We start from the raw sequence: 23,257 nt of genomic DNA, 5'->3' as shown, positions 1-23,257 counted from the left end.
TGCGTTGTTAAATAAAACAAAATAAAAAAACAAAAGAAGATGACAAATAGAAATTGTTCCCATTGCAATATGTTTTAAACAAATTAATTAAATTAATAATAATTGAATAATATTTTTCAGTTGACTTAATTTTTAGGTTTCTATGTTTATGATTTTTCAAAGTCCCAAATTATGAAATTTTTAATTGTCAATTTAAAGTTTTTATTTGGCTTAGTATTTTTAATAATGTGATTTTTAATTTTGGTATTTTATAATTTATTTCCCATTTCGGGTGTGTGCACACTCCTTGAAACAGAGTTGCCGTAGTGCAAACTGACAGTCACGCGCCCCATAAATCCCCTGTTATGCCCATTTAGGGGTTGAAAAATACCAAAACCACCAATGTAAAACCTTGTAAATGTAAAGATAACAAACCACAGCAGAGCAGGCCGATAGACTAAGTACCAGCCCAAATAATACCAAATCGCCCCAACTGGCAGCGCGACGAGCTGGCAACGCCGCACCCATATACACACGCTGTCGCTTGCATTTGTCATTTTCCGGTCGAACATTCATTCGTACGCGCGACTTTTTTTGGCGAGTGTGTAAAAATCTCCGGCTCTGCGTAAATCAACCGAAAATCGTGCTGTTTAGCCCCCGAAATTAGTAAATCGAACGCAGACACACACAATATGGCCGACAAGCAGCAAGTGGACAGCGAGATGAACGGCGAGGACTTCACCAAGGACGTGACCGCCGACGGTCCTGGATCCGAAAACGGGGATGGGGCCGCCGCCGGCTCGACCAACGGCAGCTCGGACAACCAGTCGGGAGCGTCTGGCCAGCGGGACGACGACAGGTATGTCGATTATCCGGCGGATATATCTTCTTTTCTCTTTGTTCTCTTGCAATGGGGCAGCTGATGATCATGTGCCCCGCTTAGATTTTCTCCTTGCATATAATGTATAATGTTACGTAAATGCGAAGCTAACGTCGTTGGTCGAGTTGTATGGGTTTTACGGGGTCTTGCGGGGGAAGTCTGACCCCTTTTGTGTTCTCTCTCGCTTGGGCTCGGTGTGTCTGTGTGTGCGTTGTGTGTGTGTGGTGTCGGTGCGACTGTACTTCAGTCATATTAATAGAATCTTCGGAAAAATGCATCATCATAGCCTCGGGAGAAATGGAAAATTTTCACCGTCTTCCTCTACACACACATGCATACGGCCTGCAATGAAAAGCCCAGTTTTCTTCAGCTTGGAGCACATTTTCCCCCCTTTGTGAGGTTATGTTGGATACCCACGTTGCCCCACACACAAACACACGCGCCCAGAAACATACGGCTGCCTTTCACTTGCAAAATAAAATCGAGAAAAAAAAGTTGGAAAAAAGTTATGTTTGTATTTGCCAGTGTATTCTTTTTTATTCGCATTACTCTTTGGTTCGGCTATTCGTTGTTATTTTGTGCTCTTCCAGTTCTGTACCCAAAATGGCGGCCGCACACATGCATACATACTAACGCCCGATGTTTCGTATGTGTGTGCGTGTTTTGCAGTTTTCACTTATTCTCTTTTGCTTGCCGGCTTCGTTCGCTCTCGCCATCTCTTTTCCCCCCTTCTCTGGGAGAGCGACAGCCGGCGTTGTTTTCAGAGTTGCCAAGGCGCCAAATGAAAAAGTAATTTAATCAAAAATGTACTTTGATAAGCAATAAAATTGTGATAGGCTAGAAATCTGGAGACGATAACGTAGAATGGTCCTTTGTTTTTGCCCCATGGTTTTGTTTTTAGGTCTAGCATACACTTCATTTGCCCATCCTACTGATCATTTAATATCTAAGTTTAATCTTAAGTCACACGATGCTGTACATTAAAACGAAAATACGAAACCAGCGCTGAAGAAGATGAGGAGAGTGCCCCGAAAATTGAAGGACGGAATGGAGAAATTAAATCCAAAATCATAGCTTATCCTGTTGTCTTGTGAGCGAACTAACCTTGTTCCTCTCCGGCAGGTTTTGAGAGAAGTGAAATGCCCAGGGTCAGGGTTATAAGCTATGCTCAAGTCGGATATGGATTCGGATTCGGAATTGGATTTGGATTCGTATTCCTGCCCCCGGCAAACGGTTGCGGATTCGGATTCGGCGGACTTGGTGGATATCCAACCCTCTCCACTTTCCAGTCTCCAAAAGTCTCCGCTCCGCCGATACTGATGCTGATGGTATTTATCTATCCAAAACTAAAACAATCAATCAGTCAGTCAGCCAATATATAGAACTATCGACACACAAAATTATCAACAAATTATCTCGATTTAAATTGGATCCATATGTAAACTGTATACGAGTATATATTGTATTGTATCTTAACGTATAACTTGTAAATTACCCAGACAAAAAAAAAATAACAAAAAAAAGTACCAAGTAATCGGAGACAGAGAGAGACCGAGTGAAAAAAGAGACTCGCAGTTTTTTCGTTTGTTTTTATGAAGCTCCTAAAATATATATTATATATCGCCCGATGAAAGAAACACAAAGAAAACGAATGTAACGTAACGAATTGCCGCAAAAATGACGCACAATCACTAAATTGCAATCGAAATTCCGCCGCCGTGTGACGAGACTGTTCAAAATTTGCCGGGAGTCTGCCGAGAACGCTGAGATATCTTTCCAAAAATCCAGAAATCTATGAGAGTAACGTACATCACAGTAAACTATAAGTGTCTATGCATATTTTTTTCAACATTCTTTTTTATAAAAAAAAAAATAAAGGAAATAAAATAAACAGCCAAATAAATAAAGAAAGTAAAACCAACCACAATCCAGCATAAAAACCTTTGCATTTTTCTCATCCTATTGAATAAAGACTAATTGTTACTTGTTAATTGTACAAACAAAAACTATAAGTATACCCAAAAACAAAAACTAAATAATTCACTCTTGCATATCTTATATATATTATATATCTATTATCTTTCGCTCGTTTTGTGTCTCGATCGATCGCTCGCTCGCTCCTCGAACTCTTTCGCTCATTTCCGAGTTTGCAAGTTTTTTGACACTATCCGATCAATTGTTTGATTGCAATACAGTAACTAAAGCAAATTTTCACTTCAAATTTGGTGAGTTTTTTTTATTCGTTTTGTATTCTTGCTCTGTCATCAATTCTTTTGCAGCCAATACCTAAAACAGTAAGAGAAGAGAAATTTAAAGTAAATTAAGAAAGTATTTGCCTCGCGCATTAAACACAACCTATTTTCGTGCCTGATATCCCAGATCTACCTTATTTCCCACCCATTTCCCAAAAATGTCCCCTTCGTAGATCTTAAAATTATTTGTAATCCCATAAAACTAACCAATTGAATTTTGACCTTTCGCAGAAAACTGTTTGTGGGCGGTCTGAGCTGGGAAACTACCGAGAGTAAGTAAAGAAAAATAAAAATGATTAAAATACTTACTTACACTTGGTTTGTTATTTTTCCAGAGGAACTGCGCGATCACTTTGGCAAATATGGTGAGATCGAGAGCATCAATGTCAAGACAGATCCCCAGACCGGACGGTCCCGAGGATTCGCCTTCATCGTGTTCACAAACACCGAGGCCATTGACAAGGTCAGCGCCGCCGATGAGCACATAATCAACAGCAAGAAGGTCGACCCCAAGAAGGCCAAGGCCCGCCATGGCAAGATCTTTGTCGGCGGTCTGACCACAGAGATCAGCGATGAGGAGATTAAGACCTACTTTGGACAGTTTGGCAACGTAAGTAACCAAATCTGTTATATTAATGGTTTATCTTATGATCAAGTACTAACCTGCATATTTCTTTCTCAAAGATCGTTGAGGTTGAGATGCCATTCGACAAGCAAAAGTCGCAGCGCAAGGGCTTCTGCTTCATCACCTTCGATTCGGAGCAGGTGGTGACGGACCTGCTGAAGACGCCCAAGCAGAAGATCGCCGGCAAGGAGGTCGATGTTAAGCGGGCAACGCCCAAGCCGGAGAACCAGATGATGGGCGGTATGCGAGGAGGACCACGCGGTGGTATGCGTGGCGGACGTGGTGGCTACGGAGGACGTGGTGGTTAGTACAGCTAGCAGATAAGCTAAGGAGATATCCCCTAAAGAAACACCTATAATCACCACTCGCCATCTTCTTGCAGGCTACAACAACCAGTGGGACGGACAGGGTTCCTACTCGGGATATGGCGGCTACGGCGGATATGGTGCCACTGGCTATGGCGACTACTATACCGGCGGCTACTATAATGGATATGACTACGGTTATGGTAAATACAACAAACAACAAAGTAGTGCTCAGAACAATTATTACAATAACAACACGTCGAGTAATTACCATCAAAACAAGAACAATAGCAACAACTATCAGCAGTTCTAAGTAGAGCCTAGCCGCAATCAGCAGGCCAGCAAAAAAATCAGAAACAAAAAATCAAGCAAACAAAGCAACAACAACCGCAAAACACCATATAAACTTTTTAATTTTTGCCATAGACCTGATCTGAACCAAAATTTCCACGTTGTTGTGTTTCCCATTCAAACAAAACTGAGAGAAAAACAAAAACAAAAAGTTTTGCTGCATTTCGATATATATTGTATATATATATATTGACAATATATATGCTTATATACCGCATGTATTATCTCTATATGCATATTGGCATATAAGCCCATGTTGGTATATGACATACAGATGTCAAAGAACAACATCAACAACAACAACAACAAGAACAACAACTACGAAAGCAACGTCGCTAAAAACAAGAAAACTTTAAAATATTGTAGACAAAAAAAAAACAAGAAATCTAACATAAATTTTAAACATTTTATATTGAAAAAAACGAAATGTGTATGTTGACAGACAATTTTCTTCATTTAATATAACAAGCAAATTCGCAATTTTTATATACACATTTATATCTATCTTATATATAACTACGTATAATTTTAAAGGCATATATTTGATGTTTTAAATTTTAAAGCGTACTTTTTAAACGAGAATTCATTTAAACAAAACATTTAATTACCAATTATTAGTTGAGTAGCATTTAAACATAAAACTGACGAAGCGTGTGTAAAAAAGATTGTGTTGTTTAAAGAGTGAGAAGGAGCGAAGAGAAAAGTAGACGTGACGTTCAAGTTGAGGCATATATATAGAGGTGGAATCCTGCCTTACTTATATGCGACCACCAGACCGGACCTACCAACAACAACATCAACAACTAGAGGTTGCCTTCAACAGACTTTCCAAAGATGACAAATACCTCAAACGCAAGGGCAGCAAGCAAACAACAACATGAACAACAGCAAACAGCAACCCCAGATATAACAACAAACAAAGAAACACAAAACACACGAGGAGCATGTGCCAATTATGTGAAACTGTGTGAAATGCCAGCGTTTTTGGCCTTTTGCGCAATTGCAACTTGTGCCTTTTTTAATTGTTAACTAAACTGTTATTGTTTGAACCAACTGAAACCAAAATCTGTTGAAACACACACACACACACATATATACACACACACAACCCCCTCAGCACCCCTCAGCACTCCCATAAAATAGTTATTTAAATAGTTTCTCCTTTTGTTTTGTTAAACAAAACACTAAACAACAACAACAAACCAGAACAGAAACGACAAGAAACAACAAACAACAAACAACAAAACAAAAAACAAAACAAACGAAACGCATAATCAAAGCTTTGATTCAATGTCTATTTAAATATATATACCTTATATATAGCATATAAATATATTTTTAGATACATATTATTATTCCGGCAACGGGATAATATTCACGTTCTTTGCAATGCATATGTTTTCGTATGCACCATACGTCAATATACCTACCATATATATTTATATCAAATATATACAAATGTTATATATTTATACATAAAACGTAACATTTAACTATGGTACTATTTTTGATAGTATTATTTTAAGGCAAATCCTTGTAAAAAACAACTACAATACGAGAAAAGAGTACAACCAACCAAGGGCTCTTAAGATCTGAGGGCCGGGGTCCAAAAAGTCAGCGCAGCGGATCCGGGGTACAATACTTTTATCTCGGCTGAACTCTGCAGCACCCCCGGCCCCATTCGTTAGAATGTTCTTTTATTTGCTTTATTTGCATTTCCGCTGAACTTTCTTGACAAAAACGTAACGTAATGTCGAAACAATCCAATTTCGAGGCTTGTTTTAGTTGCACCGCGAGCGCATTGCGGCATTCTGCATGTTCATACGTTGATTCCAGGATAAAGAACCAAAAAAAAACAACTAACTAACTTACTTACTGAACAACGACAAGTAATTACAACTACAATAGCAACATCAACAACATCTTAATTGTAGCCACAAAAATGAAACTTTTCCAACAAAACAAATGAAAAACACACTTCGTCAATTTTAGTAATTTTAATTCAAGCATATATACATATATAATTTTTTCTTATGGTTTTTAAATGTTAAGTCGATCAACACCAGCAAATCACACATACACAAGCATTGCTATTGGCAAATGTATATATATATATTAATACCTTTTACAATTCGTATATCTTTGAATTTGAAATTGAGCAGAACCTGAAATCAACTTTTGCTGATATAACCATTTCAAATGTTGTCAATGTGCGTCGACAATTTTACAATCAAACTATACCAATTATATATACATTTGTACATTTACATACACCTTTATTCATAAACTTTGAGTAAATTATTTTACAAAGAAATTGCATGTTTCTCAATGTTTTTAGCAAGTTGTCTGTATACAAAACAAATTAAAAAAAAATTAAGCAAAATAAGAAAAAAAAATTGACATATACCTTTAAATTATCCAAGCAAGAAACGTTTTTATACATTTTATGCTATATTTTTTATTAATTATTATACTGATTATTATGCTGTTTAAATGTGTAAACAAATTTTTTTGATATAAACAAAATTTTTGTATACCTTTACATATACTTACAATACAATTATATAGCAATAATTTTGTGCCCCACTTTATATTAAAACCTTAACAACAATATATTTTTAGTTTCTTTATAATTTCCTATTCCGTTACTCTACAACTTGAAATTTTAAAACTAACCATCGAAACCTAGAAAAGTGCGGGTAGCGGGAGCTTTAACACCGATTTAGATCTGATCCAATATAATAAGCAGCCAAGTTGCTGGTAAACAGAACGGGTGTTTCTATTCCCCCTCCCCACACTTTTACCACTTAATTATGTAATATTACTTTCGTAACTATGATTTTTGAACATATTTATATACGATTATATGATTGTAATACCGAATTTTCCGATGTTTCGCCTCACAAAAACGAAAAAAAAAAAGAAAGCAAACTAAACGAACCCAAAACATATAAGAAAAAGAAACCCCAATGAGAGTTCAACTCAAAATACACAGCCACCAACCACCCAAAAGCGAATATCCAAAAACGATCGCAAGCTGCGCCTTTGTCTTGTTCAAGCTTCTCGCAAGCGGTTAACCGATTGCCCGGCTAGCCCGGTAACCGATACCACCGGTTCCCGAGGGTCTTTGGTGAGAACAACACCCAGTAGAGCCACTCTATATCCATCTACTATCCACCGACATCTAAACCAAGCAAGCAATCAAGCAATCAAGCAACCAAGCGACCAGAAATCGAGCAATCTAGCGATCCGCCAAGCAAAACCGCACCAACAGTGTTAACTTTTCACTTAACTGTAACGTTTTTCATTTTTTACTTAAATCTTCCTTTTTCTATTACATTTAAAACGTATATATTTACAAGTAATTTAGCGTAATTAATATTTGTTTTTAGTAAAATGCATTGAAAAACTCTACAAAAAAAAGAAGATAATGATAATGATAATGATTATGAAACCACTAAAGTAATTCTACAATGAAATCAATTAATATATATATTGTCAAAACCATTTCTGAGACAATTCTTAAGCTACAAAACCAGTTTTCTTGTTTTTAACAACAGCTACAACAACAACAACAATGAACACGAAGAGTAATTATTACAATGATTATATTAACTCGAGTATAAAGTAAAATTTGTTGACTATTTGCATTTGTTTTTGTTTTTCGCAAAACGTTTTCTATGACACACAAGAATATAATATTCGCGACAAACTCCGCATCCTCATCCTCCCCCCTCCCCCACCCCCCAGACCCTAGTAATTCCCGAAGATCCTTCGAAAGGAATTTTTTAAAACCAAAATGATACGAAAAAAGAAACAATTTTATTACTTTTTGCTGAGGTGAGACATTCAAAATACACACACACAAGAGCAGCAAATGAATTCACAAATTTTTTGGCAATCCTAACGAAATTTTATTCCGAAAATTTTAAAACATTTTTAAAAAAATTCACTAATTTGAAATTGAAATGCTGAAATTGTTGTGTGGAAAATGAGGTAAAAATTAAAAAAACATAAATGCATAACGAGTGCTGTAAAAATGAGAAATCAAACGAAATGAATTGAGAAATCCATTGCAATACATTGTGAAACATGTTAATAAGTCGAGTAGAGTCGCGTCAAGTCGACAACTAACCAAAATCTGAGACAACATCCAGAGTTATATTATTTTTATATAACCGAGCAAACAACAACCAACCGAACCGCATGTATGTGTGAGCGCCGCCTTGCGCCATTATCCTCGCCATTTTTTGCAAGAGGAGAGCGAGCGAAAATTGTTTTTTAAATTTTTATTGTGTACCAGCATCCAACAACTACAACAACAACCAACAACCAAATGTTAGAGCAACAAAAACCTATTGTACTTTTGAGCTACAGCAAATAACGGAGAAACATTTTAACCATCATCAATCTTATAATCAAAATCCACAAAACGAGAAATGAGCAAATAAAAGAAAAACGAAAAAAAAACAAAAACCAGACAACAATTTTGTGTGTATTTCAGTTTCCGCCCCACAACCTACCCCTGATCTCTTCCCACACCAACCACAATCTCCTCCGGATCCGGAGTAGGTGATTCCTTTCCAGCTCTCGCGGTATGTGCCATTTGAATTGTCTCCCCTCGGCGCGGCGTCGTCCCAGTTAAGCAGTATAAATTTTGACCAAACCAAGCGTAACAGAATGCAAACCCCTCGATCCAAATAAGTAATAGTAGGTTCCAATCCTCCAAAAGTGTTGCCAACAACTAGTCCTTAAAGAAAATATCCTTATCGAGTACCTAAAATATCAGTGTCATTAATGGTTCCTAACTTTTATAACGAATAGTAATAATATCCATCGGAATTGATAAATATTTGATAAACAAATTAAAGATCTATGAATTTTTAGTCATGATAATTCAAATTCTAGAAATCTAATATGAAATTTAAAAAAAAAAATTGATATTTAAAAAAAATATTTAAAAATCTAAAAATATTTTGTTTTTGCAAGACATTTTATCTACGCAAGAAATTTAAAAATGTATTTGAAATATAATAATTTAAAATTAAAGTTAAAGTTCTTATAAAATCTTAATATTGAAATTGGAACTTGTAGTACTAATGGCAGTTGGCAACACCCTGTAGCACTCCCCACCTTATTTTTGTTCGTGTCGTTTTACACCATTTTATAAGATAAGCTTTGTTTGTGTTCTCATCAATTTTCTATACGACCCAATCCACGAAATCAACGACACTTTTGTGATTGTGTGATTGATCCACGAAATGCCTTTGCAACCAAAAGACGGCTACGGCTACGGCGGCGGCTTTGAGGGTAACGGCTACGGCGGCGGCGGTGGTGGCAATATGGGCGGTGGTCGCGGTGGACCCCGCGGCGGCGGCGGCCCCAAAGGTATTAACACAGTAAAAGCGCCTAGCAAAAAAACTATCTCTAACCAACGAATTGTTGGGCCCTCATCCCTCCTATACTATGCATAGACTATTCGAAATAATTTTTATTTTCCGTAAAGCACAGTTTCATCGTTTTTGGTTATCCTCTCCATTGGCTTTTCATGACTTGTGTTCATTTAATTTTGCTATGCCCCCCCCCTTAGTATTGGTCAAAATTTTCCCAAGAAAAATGAAGTCGTTTGGCGTAGTTAAAGAAATCTTTAGATGCCCTTCCTTCCCTTCCCGCAGATGTTGAGCATGTCTTTCTTTTTGCCTGATTTCATTTGAATTTAATTCACTAATGTCTTGCAAATTTCTCCAACGTTTCTGAAACAGGCGGCGGCGGTGGCGGCGGTTTTAACGGTGGCAAACAGCGCGGAGGCGGTGGACGCCAGCAGCGGCATCAGCCCTACTAAAAAGGGGCAGGGGGCGTGGGCATTGGGTATCTCGCATTCTCCAGATAACTGCAAACTATTTGAATTTTACCTAGTTTAGTTTGTTATGGTGAGTTTGAAAACCTTTATCCTTCAATGCCAGTTAATAAACATAGTTTCCCCATTGCAGCATTACTACAAAAAAACAACACACGTCAAAAAAAAAACACCAGCTGAGTAACCGCATATATACGCAATTGTATATACATATAGAAGAAAGAAAAGGAAAATGAATAGACTGGCTGGCTGGGAGCAATAATATCAACATCAGCTACCTTTACAAACCTTTACACACTTGTTGTGTAGCACCATTCCAACAAAGAACATCAGAAGCAGCAGCAACTACCCCGCAGCAGGAACATCAGGAGGAAAGAAAAAACATCATTTATACCATACAAAACCAAACCGCACGAAACACAAATGCATACACATATAGTTAGGCATAGAGACACATGTAATTTTTCAGCAAGTGGCTAATTTTTCATAGCCACACGCTCATTAAGCCGACAAACCAACCAACCAACAACCAACCAACCGCCCACCAAACAACCCTTCAACCCCTGGAAAACCACAAGACAACCTTGCAGAGAACGTGGCACACAACATTTGCCAAACTAAATGCCGTGCAACAGCGCTCACGTTGTCTGTGTGTCGAAACTAATTTGTTTTTCCAATGTAGTACCATACATTATGCGAGGTAATTGTTTAACGCGTCAGTAGCACAGGGAATCGGAGACATTAGAAAGGAAAGGAAAGAAAAGAAAGCAAAACAAGCATACTTACGAAACAAAACAAAGTACATACAGCTAAAATGTTTCATACATTACACAATACAATAGACGATAAGTATTTGTTTAACTTTAATTATGAATTAACTGTAATATGTAATAATAATTATAAATCAAACAAACAAACCAAGAAAACAAGCGTTGACTGGTTGGCACATCGGGTTGCCTTCTTCCCGTTCGATTGAAAAAAAAACAAAAAACTATATACGACAAGACAACAAAGCAGAAACAACCTACAACAAACAAATCCACCATAATACAGAGCAGAAAGCGGAAACAGAATTAGTTTTTGTTTTCGGAATATGTATTACGCTCATAGACTACATTTATACATACATAATACATATATCTATATTTATGTACACCTTCTGAAAGGGAAGAGATTTATATTTTAATAAAAATCTAAAGCCACACAGCGAGAAAATTATCTACTTACCGCCACAATTGTATAGACCACTGCAAAAATAAGAATTGATAATTGTTAAATCAAATCTATCTATGTATACATTACTATAGCTATATGAAAATCTTTATGAAATCGTCCGAAAAAAGCAGATTATTGATGGCTGGATGGGCAGTTTAGGTAGCATTTCAACCAAATCAACACATTGAAAACGTTGCGCATGTGTAAGCGTAGTTTCTCCCCCTTAAAAATTAAACATTCTCAAGCGAAATTACAACCTATCTTAACTGAACGATAAGAGATCAGGCAGTTTTAAAGCGAATTACATTAAAGAAAACCTAAAGTAAAAGTCCACAAGTTGTTGTTTATTGCCAAGTATCACTAAAAATTTTGGGGGACCGAACTGACTGGGGAACACTTAGAATTTTGAGAGGGGGTTACTTTTCACATGCCTAATAGTTGCGCTTCATCTGGCCGGTGGCGAAGAGCACGTCGAGGATCTTGAGGAACTCGCGGTAGTTGAACTCCATGCACATGCCCTTCTTGACGCCGAAGCACTTGCAGATGGCCTGGAACTCGCGGCTGCTCAGCATTACATGCATGTCGCGCACTGTGATGCCACGCAGGAACTGGTTCTGCGTGATGGAGCCGCACTGTTCGCGATCAAAGTCCTTGAACACCTGGCTCAGGTTGGAGATCTCGTCCGGTTTGCGGGCCAGTTTCATCAGGGCTTGCGAACAAATGGTTCGCTCGTCGAAGCTCAGGAAGCAGTCGACGCAGTCCAGGTTGGGCAGGTGGAGCAGCGGCACGGCAGTCACCACCTGGTCACCCATGTTCGTGTCCAGTTGGATGAAGATCTCGTCGAGGGCCTTGCAGAAGTCCCGGTAGCGGATGCAGGACACGCGTTGGGGGGAACGGAAGCTGAAATTAGGTAAGGGAATGGGTAAAGTAACTTGCAACTTAACTTGTAACTTAACTTTAAATGTTTTTTAAAAGGCAAATTAAAGATTTGTAAGATTACTCACATGTTGCACAAGATTGTGGCCTCTTCCTCCTTGATGATTACACTGGAGTTGTCCAGGGCGCGCTTAAAGTCCGATTCGAGGATCTCACCCTCGCGGTGGCGATCGTAGTCTTTCATGAACTCTATGACAGCAACGCTTTTGATCACAGCCTGTCGCTTGCAGTCCGTCAGGATGCGCACGATGACCTCCTCGCTGACGTCCTCCGGCTCCAAGTTGTCCCTCGCGAACGGCGGACACTCGACCAACTGTTGCTTGGTGACCATAGCCGGCATGGCGTACTCGGCCGGATCGACATCGTCCAAAAACTTGGTGTAGCAGAAGCCCAGCTCGTTGCCATAGCGCCTCAGCACGGAGTCCTGCTCCGGATCGGATAAAAGGATTCCGTTGGTGCGGAAGATCTGCTTGGCTATGTTGCAGCGCACATGGCCACTGTTGAGTCTGGAGAGGATTTGTAATTACTAAGCAACACAAAAAATAAAATGGATTGAAAGCTAGACTAGAAGTATTGAAAATAATATTACATTAACGTAGATTTGGAAATTTCTAATAACTCCAAAATGAACCAATAACTCACTTGTCGTAGCTCCGGAAGAAAGGATGCAGATAGAGGCGACGATTGCGAATTCGTATACGTATCTTGGCCATGGCATCCTCGCACAGATCCCGAATATTCGCCGGCACAGTCTCCCAGGGCACGGCTCCTGGTCTGGGTAGCTCTTGTATATGACGAAGAGGTGATTCCACCACACATTGTGGCATCTTCTCAAGGTTCTTGATGGTAAAAACTAAATATAACAGAGTGTTAGATAAGTAAGCAATCTGAAACCTTCATATCTGCCCACCTGTATCAATCTCGTCGGCAAAATTGCGCCAGCGTACTCTATTTGTATCCACGGGATCCGTGTAACGTTCCAGTAGGATGGCCATCTCCCTCTGGGTCAGATACTTGCCCACTCCCATATTGGACAGGCCCCGCTCGAACTGATTCTTGGTAATGCTTCCCACGTTCAGAGAGTCATAGCTCTCGAGGAATTCGGATGTGCGCACTTGGTTCTTGTAGATGTAGTTCTGGATGCAGAAGAGAATGTCGCACTGGTTTCTATTCTTTTTGGGCGTATGACAGGCATCCGGGAAGAGCGGATGCACCGCCTTGCAGCCATCGATTGCCGGCAGTTGTGATAGCTCTAGGTCCACTAGGCGTCCAGGAAAGTCCTTGATTATGTCCTATATATGTTGCATTTTGTCAAAATATGTATTTTTGGAATTTAACGTAATCGCGAATTCTTTAGATTTATTGCTTTTTACTTACATGGGAGTTATCCAGCAGATGATGCTCGCCCAGATATGCTATAATATTATCAATGTGCTTGAGAAAGGCCACATAGTTCACCAGGTATCCATCCTTCATATAGCGCCTCAGTAGGAGCAGAAAATCCGATTCGGAAAGGGGGATCTTCATGAAGTGTAGCACGCGCGAAAAGTGCGCCACGGTTACGACTCCTACATTTTGGGCAATCTAAACGAAACCGATTAATAACATTAAAAAAATTTTAAAAAATATTAAAACATAGTATATCTTACCAGTTCATAGTCCTGAAAGTAAGGCATGAGAGGAATGTGGGTCAGCTGGGCAATCTTGACCAAGATCAAGCAGAGCCGTCTGCGATCCTCTGGCTGGGGGATAACATTCACATGCCAGGGATCATTCCATTCCAGACCCGTGGCCAGATCCGTTTTGGCGGTCTTATGGAGGGCTTTAAATTAAAAGTTAAGGCTTAAGCTGAGAAAGCATTTCTAGCCAAGTGCAAACTCACTTTCACTGCAGACGACCTTGCAGAACTGACGATATGCTACTCGTCCATCTCGAATTTGGAAATAGTCTGTGACATCCCGGAGTTCGGACTCAGACATTCCGGCCACCTTGCGATATTTGCCCAATACGGCCGTGAAAATGGGTTCTGCAAAAAGGTGGGTAGGTCATAAAAATGTCATAAAATGGGGGAATATAGCCAAAGGATGAGCTCACCGGACACAAAGCCGCTGCAGCAAGGATCGTGCTGCTTTAACTCGGCACAGATGTCAAAGTTATAACGAAAAATGGCTCCCTGAATTTTACGACATCCTCGCCAGATTTGGTTTAGCTCCATGTCCTCCTAATCAAGGCATTCAAATTAGTTGGCCACGTTTAATGGCCAGCACATATGCACACAGGACATTGGACTAGCAATTGAATTCCAAACTCACCCTGTCATCGCCCTCTTTAATCTTGGTCGAATGCATCTTGCTGGGTTACAACTTTTTTCCGATTTTTCTTTTGCACAATATAATGTGTGTAAAATGGGGTGTACAAAAGTCGTTTGCACTGAGTGAGTGTTTCTGTGTGTGTGGGCGAACCTGGTGAAACAATGAAATCAAAGGCAACTTGGCAACCAGCTACCCATTACAAATTGGATTTCTCCACTGCGGCTTGTTTGCTTTGTTCCTGTCGCCGCTGTCGCTCCTGTCGGGATCCCGACTCACGCAAGGAAGCCGTCGAGGAGCCCAACACTAATCACTTCCTTCGCCGGCAGGACCAGGAGGTCCTGGTGGTCAGCAGCTATGCCTGCCACCTTTCTACAAATCGCCTCCAATCACGCGCTCATTCGTCGACCAGTTTGTCGCAATGCCACCAACACTTTTATTCAATTTTCTATAAATGGCGCGGGTAAAAGGAAAACAGCATGGGAAAACAAAAAGGGTAAGGGCGAAAAATATCAGAATGATTGGAAAAAAACATATCCTGGCATCATCAAATGCAATTTCACTTTATTGGAAAATCGCTGGCCAACCAACCAAGCAAACCGCATCCAAAGCCACCCAACAGTAACAAATCACTGAAAAAAAATCGATGCAGCTTACTTTTGTTTAGAATAATCTGTTGGATTTTGCAGCTACATATATGTAAAACATGTTTTACATATGTTATTTCTATTCTTTTGTAAAATTAGATAACAAGGTGTTTTCAAAACCTTGGATCAAAGCTAGTAATTTACATATTAATATTATTATTAGTCACAATTTGGATTGTATTATTTTATTTTATTAAAATAGTTAATATAATCTTTAGAGGTTTCTAATTTCTTGTAAAGGTGTCTAAAAGTATGCTATGAAAAGGCGAAACCTTCTTTTAAAATGAATTAATTGCATTTCGTGGCATACTTTTAGACACCTTTATAAGTGATTCTAGGCCCTAGTTATTTCTTCCAATATATGATGTTCTTCCAAGACATTTCCCCCAGTGTGGCAGCAGCAAAAGGCAACCTTGTGCAGAGCTGACTCTTATGGTAGTGGCAGTGACCCTCCCACCTTGCAACGCCCAGTTCTAGTCAAGGTTGATTGGCGACGACAGGTGCCCCCTACACCTGCCCACTTCAACCTGGCCACTCTGGTTACTCTGGCCACTTCTGGCCACGCGACTAAAAATAAGCTAAAGGGCGGTCCTCGTTGGCATTTCTAGTGTTTGTTTAGATGCCCTTTTCTCTCGAAGAGTCACGAATGTCGCACTCAGTTATAAAGTCAATGCGGAAAATGCCTAGATAGATGCCTGCAGTGATATTAATTCACAATGATTGCATTGAACAAAGGTAATCAAGCGATCAAATATAAGTTGTATTTTTATATAAATCAAAGTATCTGAAAGCATTTTTTATAAAAAATAACGTAATTTAAGGGACGTATTTAAATGTATTTAAGTTAAAAATTACATTCAATTTATAGAATTTATATAGAGTCAATTTATATTAGAGTCATACCAATAAGAAAAAAACATTTACTTTCTACTTTAAAAAAATATTTGTATAAATCTAGACACCAAAATTATTTTTTATACTTTTATATTTTTCTGTGGTCTTTAAATCATTTTAAAATGCCAAGTTAGGTGTCTAAAAGTGTGCAACAAATAAGAACAGTCGTCTTTCTGAATGAATTCACTGTTATTCTGAGTTTAACATACATTGTTGCATACTTTTAGGCACATAAAAATGACATCTTAAATTAATTTCAAGACCCTCGTGATTTTTGTGGCTTTAATAAAAGCAAAATGTTGGACTTTAACTTGTTGTTCTGAAATATACAAATAAAAACTTTAATCAGTTTACAAAAATAAGTAGGAATCAATAAATTTATAATCCAAAGTGCAAATTTTCGACCAAACTAGAAATTTGTTCGACTACGGCACTTTAAATATGTTTAATTAAGCACACATTGAATGCAAATTCCATAAATCTAAAACGGAACATTAGTTCTGATTTAAAATGACCCGTTTAGCATAAAAAGCGTTCATTACGCTCCCGTCAGCTGTAAATCTCTGGCTTTAATTGAATTCAGTTATATGCGTGCCGGCAAATTGGGTTCGAGAATCGTAATACCCGGAAACGGTTAGTTGGGGGTCATAAAAATGAATTGCAATCATTATCGTTGCTTAGATGAGGTTTGCAGCCATCCAATTCCCCGATCCCCCTGCAATCCAAACCATCGTCCGATGGCAGGTACCTTTGAAGCGTGCTTTATTGCAATTTTTATTGCACATTTTTGATTTACTCAGCCATCCAGGGGCTTTTGAGCTGGTTGAGCGATTCAGGTTGGGGCATTTGGCTTTTTAGCTGGGGCGAAATGTGCGTGTAAGATGGCCAGGACATCGATTTGCTGGTGTTTTGTTCTTATTGCCTAGCCCGTTTGATTTGATGCGGTGTTAAATTATAATTACAGGTCTGAGCCGTTGAAATGGGGTCGTCGGAAAACGGATTTGGCCGACGGAGGATGGAGGGGCTTTCCAGCTTATCGCGCACAAACATATGGCATTTTGTCAGTTAGTTTTGTGTGCCTTCGTTTTTTTCGCACAATAGCGAAGGCATAGTACTCTAGACACTGAGGAAAAAACAATTAGCAATTATAACTAAGAAAAAGATTGTTTGATTCCTTAAAAAAATATATATACCAAATTGTGCATCTATTCATACATTTTTCAAAATTCTACAACTTAAAAAGGTTGGTAAAATATTTAATATTCTAAAAAAAATGTAAATTGTAAGAAAACCTAATTATAATTATATTATTTATTTATAGCCCAACGATTTTACTAGCTTAAATTTATTAAAACACATTTATTTCTAGTTTAAAATATAGAATTAAAAATGTTTAAAGACTTTTTAAGCCACATTCTATGAATATATTGATCATTTGATATAAAAGTGATAATTATTGTATACTTTTAGACACCTCTAAAACTGATTTAAAAAACCTTATGTCTTCTGTGGATCCCTTGAACTATTGAAATTTTTTAACTTATGTTTTAATAAGGATTAAACCCGGCTATTATTTATCTGACTGCTTTTATTAAAGTCCAAGTCTGTGGTGATGGAATATGTATTATATATGTGCCCAAGAATAATTATAATTTATAATATTTGTATATTACCTGAGTGGACATTTATTTAAATAAATTATTTCGTCTGCGGCTGTCTGCGAGTGTAGGCAGACAAAGTACTCGCATATATATTCATGAACCTGGTGTACATCTGCATAATGCATGGCAGCGGCGGCACCAGCAGAAGAAGAAGAATCGGTGGCAGTGGCAGGATACGCCAGTTGGCGGACTTTGCCTTTTATTTTAGCCGCTGCTTGGGCTGTCTGCTGCTGCTTTTGGCGGCCAACTAGTGCGGCTAACACACACAGATACACACACATAAGCAAAAAGAAATATGGGGAAAAGGCAAACAATGGCAGGCAACCTAGTTATCGCCCCGCCATCTTTATTGCATGCAAATGCGCGAAAGGCGGCGCAAAAAGGAGGCGCGTCTGTTGAAATGGCTAACACACACACACGCACACACACACTCATCTTATAAACCAACCGCATGCATATTTATCTTTTGCCACCTCCTGCTCCTTTGTGGCTCACAAACACATCCACAGACATGCGAGTCCAAGAAATACGATATCTTAAGTGTTAAACAGGCGCTTTGCCAAACAAGCCTGCACTCTGCAAGCCTTATCTGCAATATATGTGAGTGTGGGCCACGCCCACCGCCCTTCTTATGCAGCTGCTGGTGTAAACATTACACAGAAAACAAACGTTTTTTGAATATTTCTAAAATATTTGATTTTTTTTTAATATGAAGGGTGCTAAAGAAATTGCAAGGGTTTTAAAACCACTTATAAATTTGTCTAAAAGTATGCTTTAATAAATTTGTTAACCAAAAAAAAACATATAGTTTTGATTAGGTCCAAATTAACTAATGTTTTTATTGTTTTTTACTTTCAGGTAACTAACCTATTGGTTCCACATATTTGTTAGGCATCAAAATATGTCAAAAATTCCAAAATCTGGCACCTTGGCATATATACGTATTTTGGGGATGCTAATGGCTTGTCAATTTTTTCTACACTTTAAATTATGAATAAAAAATGAAAATCTTTTAAATGTGATTTTAGGTGTCTGGAAGTATGCAATGAATAAAGGAGTATTGTCTTCATTGTACTTCTAAGTATAAAATATAATGTTGCATACTTTCGGACACCTAAATTTATTTTTAAGTAATGATTTCAGAACTATATTTAAACATATCTTTGGAATCTTGCAGAATTAATTATGATTTCAATAAAATATGAACATGAGTAAAAAAGTTTAAGAAGATTTGGGCGAATGAATATTTTTTTTTAAATCTTTTAAAAGGTATAATTATTTTTATAAAATATAGTTTGAGTCACCAATGTGGTCTGTTTGTTTTCCAATATTTTTGTATAGGACATATATGACAAAGGCCAAGAAACCATTTTATTTTATTGCATTCTTGCAGGCAACTAAATTATTCATTTTGATTTACTTCAACCACCTAATGCCAATTTTTTTTCCGTGCCAGAATTCAAGACCCACATATTTGGCAGCGCAACAAAAAAAGTGGGGAAGGGGCAAAGAAAAATAAAAACTACACCGCGGCAAATAAATAAAAATGCTGCTCACTTCTGCTGCGGCGCGTTTTATGCGCACTTGCACTCACTCACACACACGCACAAGTGCAAACAGGTGTGAGCTGGCTCACACACACACTGGCACACTAACACACGAGCCTTGCTTCATTTTTGTAGCGCATACTTTCGGGCGCTGCTTATAATTCCGAGCCAGAGTTGTAAATATTTGTTCAAGTATTTATTTATGTACTGCCTCCGCGCGTGTTTCACCTGCATATTTGTATGTGTGTTTGCCTGTTTGGATGTTTGGATGTACTTCCCTTTGGTTTTGTGTGAGTTGCGGGCTAAATTAAAATGCATTGCACTATAGCTGGCTTTTTGATTTGCCAGCCCTCGCCAACTATATATAGTATAGTACCATCCAGTTGGAGGAGGTACTTTCAATTTCTTTAATGGCAACTCCAGACTCCAGCCCGCTGCTTATGGGGAATTATTTTCTGCCATTGATTCCTGCAGGCGGATAATCGATTTGCGGGAAAAGCTTTATACGCACTTCATGCAAATCAGCATGGCCAATTTTATTTTAAATTTAAAGATGTATTAATTTTAATCACCTTCTATAATCATTGGAGCATTAAAACCACAAATGAAAGTGACTAAGAGTATGCAACAATTTTTATTTGAATTATAAAGAAGATTAATTTTTTTAATGCTATAAAGTGTCGAAAAGTATGCAACAATTATTTTAAGTCCGAAAGACCCATATATTGCTTCGCAAAAAATAAATGTATTTTTTACTGCATACTTTTAGGCACTTTTAAAGAGATTTAGGAACTACTGAATTGCTGAAATGTCACTTAAAAGATTACCAAATATATATATAATTTAAATTTAATTTAGGTAGACTTTTAAGAGGTTTACTTAAGGTCTGTGAAAAAATTGTAACTTTATTTTTACCCAAAGAAATGCCTATTTCTGTGGCTTTTTTAATTATGTGTGTTTTAACTGCTATGGAAATTCCTACGGTCTTGATTATTTGATTATAACTTTTTTCGAAAGTTACTATCCATTTTGGTAAAAAGTTTATCAGTGAAAAGTCTTTTTGCAACACGCTATTAATTAACCATTTTATCACATTCAAAAGAATTTAACCATGAAATAAGGCAATGAATTTGTGCCCCAAGGCAATCTTTCTAATGAAATCGGAATGCAAAAATAAGCACGAAATGCATCTGGCAAAATGCATTTGATTTCATTTCGATAAAAGTTCGGGCCGTTCCGACATTGCGACCCGTTGCAAATACTAATCAAGGAATTACCAGAATATTTCTGAGTGGATCAAGCTGGCAGTCATTTCATGCTTTGGAATTTCCGCAAAGACTTCGGTTCTCATTTTCGTTCTCGTTTGCCATCCTTGTCCATGACAAGCCAAAGTTATCAATTTTTTCAGCTGCTCTCGTTGGCCACGGTTCATCAAACATCTCTGCAGACACTTCTTGGCATTTGGAAATTGATTTAAAAAACTTTTTTAATTAATTATGATAATGTTGTAGTGAGAGAGTTTGGCAAGGGGGGGGAGGGGGGTTTGGGCGTCATCCCGACCACGCCCCAAATACATTTGACGCATTGCTGTTGCCCCGCTGCGTCTGTCGAGTATTTCTGACTTCTTTTATTGCTGCAAATGATGTTCGAGTTGAGTATTTCTTTTGCCCGTACCGCCTTTCTTCCTCTTTTTTTTTGTATCATCGGAATGTTTGAGTTTTCACATTTCAATTTCTGGAATTTTCCCCAGCAACTTTAGATGAATCTCTGCACGTGTGTGTGTGTGTGTTGGGCGAATGCTCAAGTTAAAATTAACAGAAAATTGTGGGTAGAGAATTGGGCCTGCAAATAAGTTTTGTATTAATGAAATTGCAAATATGTAAAACTTTTATACATGTTTCTTTATAAACTGACAAACTAATAGACTGAGTTTTGGCATGTTGTGTCACTGGGTCGGAGTAGTTGTCCTGCCACCATGATTCTCCCTTTGGTCCTTTTTCGAAGACCTGGTCTTCTATAGGAAGGTCTGCATGTGTGTGTGTGCAAATATCCTGGCAACTTTCTGCTGCAAAGTTTGAAAATGTATTTCAATGCATAGAAATGAATCTAATTTGTAAAATTTCATACAACAGTTGAAAAGTTATAAACGCGCAGGCACTTGCACTCGGCACACGGCTAGGATTCAGGATCCAGGATCCTAGATCCCAAACCCCCTTCTTTCTCCCCCCCCCCCCCCCCTTGTAGCAATACCGGCTGCACTGCCTCCTCCTTTTCCCATTTCGTTTGCCCTAGCCCCGCCCAGTTTTCCCCCATTTTCCCGGCCTGTTTGTGTGAAAACGTCGACAACTTGGCATGCAGATTGCAAACTTTCGAATAGCATCAGCGGCTGAGGCACCAGCGCAAACCAAGAAAGGAAAAAACTAAAATGCTGAGCAGATTTAAGTGGTGCTTTGTTATGCATAAATAAAATGCTTGGCAAGAAATAAGCAGGCCGGCTGACTGGCTGGCAGCGCGGGGGTAAAAAACGAACTAAAATAAAAGCAACTAGTGCAAGCCAAAACATATTTTCAGTTTATTTAAAATAAATTTTACATTACTTAGCTCCCAACTAAAAAGCTGCAAACATGGGTCATGATGCCGGGGCACACGCCTACCGCCGCCCCCTCGCCCGCACCAATGCGAAAAGTAATTTACGCTCAGCCAACTTGCAAAAAAGTTGTGCACCGGAAGAAATATTGATAATATTACAATATTCCTCGTTGTCATAAGAAATAATTGGCCAGTCAATTTGGGAGTTTAATAATGAAATTTATTGATAGCTGGAAGGCTTAATAAAAGTCATTCCCCAGGAGCTATTTATAAAGCATATTCAAATGAAAGCCTGTTGGCTGTTAGGAATTTTATGCCTTGAGAAAATATTTTTACAAGGAAATAACAAATATGTTTTCAATATAAGATAACTTATTATTTGTTATTTTATTGACTTTTATTAAACGAGGAGCTTTAATTCGATTTATTAAGGCCTAAAAAATTTCATTGAAATATTGCATACTTTTGGGCGCATTTATACATGATTTTAAGGCCTGGGGATTTCTCCATTTAATAAAAAGTTTCTTTTAATTTAATACAGTATGTAATTTTATTTATTACAAATTTAATTATATATAATATATTAAAAATTAAAATAGGTTTGAATTATTATTACATATTTGTTTATTATATATTTCCATTTACTTAAGCCTAAGATATTTCATTGCGGTATTGCATACTTTTAGGCGCACTTAAAAATGATTTTACCATATAATAAGAAGTTTCTTTTTATTTATTTCAGAAGGTAATTTTATTTTTAAACTATTAATTCAAATTGAAATAGTTAAAATTATTATTATTTATTCGTTTATTATTTATTTTGAACTATTTTTATTAAGATTTTTAAAATAACCAACAGTTGTTACATTTAGATTTTCATTTAGGTGGTACTTTTGGCCCAATTTTTTTTTTTTCTGTGCCAGTAATTGTTTGCTAGCCCTCAGGCAATAACAAAAACCCACTTTGAAGTTTATAAAATTGTCAAATAAATTGTTGGTCATTACTTATAAAATAAATGAGAAATGGTATTTTTCAAGCATCATCTATTGTAGTTTCTAAAATGTTTAAGCCCCTATTTAAGAACTCTAAAAATATACAACCAACTAATGAGGAATGCGAATGGCTGCCACAACTTTGGTGATATTTTTTGGCCGTGTGTGTCTGAGGCTGGCCTGTGAAACTGTCTCTGGTTCTGGTTCTGGCAACTAGG

The 23,257-nt window shown here is 37.8% G+C and overlaps 2 protein-coding genes across 3 annotated transcripts; one reads left to right on the top strand and one right to left on the bottom strand.

Moving 5' to 3' along the window:
- The first annotated feature begins 524 nt into the window (after positions 1-524).
- Positions 525-11,792, top strand: sqd (RNA-binding protein squid). 2 transcript variants are annotated; one of them, XM_036818822.3, is made up of 8 exons: positions 525-838; positions 3,343-3,383; positions 3,447-3,721; positions 3,796-4,039; positions 4,119-4,244; positions 9,673-9,780; positions 10,155-10,322; positions 10,383-11,792. In XM_036818822.3, exons 1-7 carry the CDS (start codon positions 672-674, stop codon positions 10,232-10,234), a joined length of 1,041 nt encoding a protein of 346 aa, XP_036674717.1. In that variant the 5' UTR covers positions 525-671; the 3' UTR covers positions 10,235-10,322; positions 10,383-11,792. The 2 variants fall into 2 exon arrangements, with proteins under 2 accessions (XP_036674717.1, XP_036674718.1); XM_036818823.3 differs by lacking the exon at positions 9,673-9,780 and having other exon boundaries at positions 528-838.
- On the bottom strand, positions 10,382-14,874 carry LOC108010989 (uncharacterized). Its single transcript, XM_017076009.4, has 9 exons — positions 14,713-14,874; positions 14,495-14,621; positions 14,283-14,426; positions 14,050-14,222; positions 13,778-13,984; positions 13,311-13,692; positions 13,043-13,253; positions 12,469-12,906; positions 10,382-12,364 (listed from the first exon to the last, which is right to left on the bottom strand). Exons 1-9 carry the CDS (start codon positions 14,746-14,748, stop codon positions 11,896-11,898), a joined length of 2,187 nt encoding a protein of 728 aa, XP_016931498.3. The 5' UTR covers positions 14,749-14,874; the 3' UTR covers positions 10,382-11,895.
- Positions 14,875-23,257: the final 8,383 nt, after the last annotated feature.

The sequence above is a fragment of the Drosophila suzukii genome, chromosome 3, assembly GCF_043229965.1.
Source record: "Drosophila suzukii chromosome 3, CBGP_Dsuzu_IsoJpt1.0, whole genome shotgun sequence".
In the NCBI taxonomy this organism is placed as follows: domain Eukaryota; kingdom Metazoa; phylum Arthropoda; class Insecta; order Diptera; family Drosophilidae; genus Drosophila; species Drosophila suzukii.
Note: the sequence above shows the minus strand (reverse complement) of the source record. Positions and strands in the feature narration are given on the sequence as shown.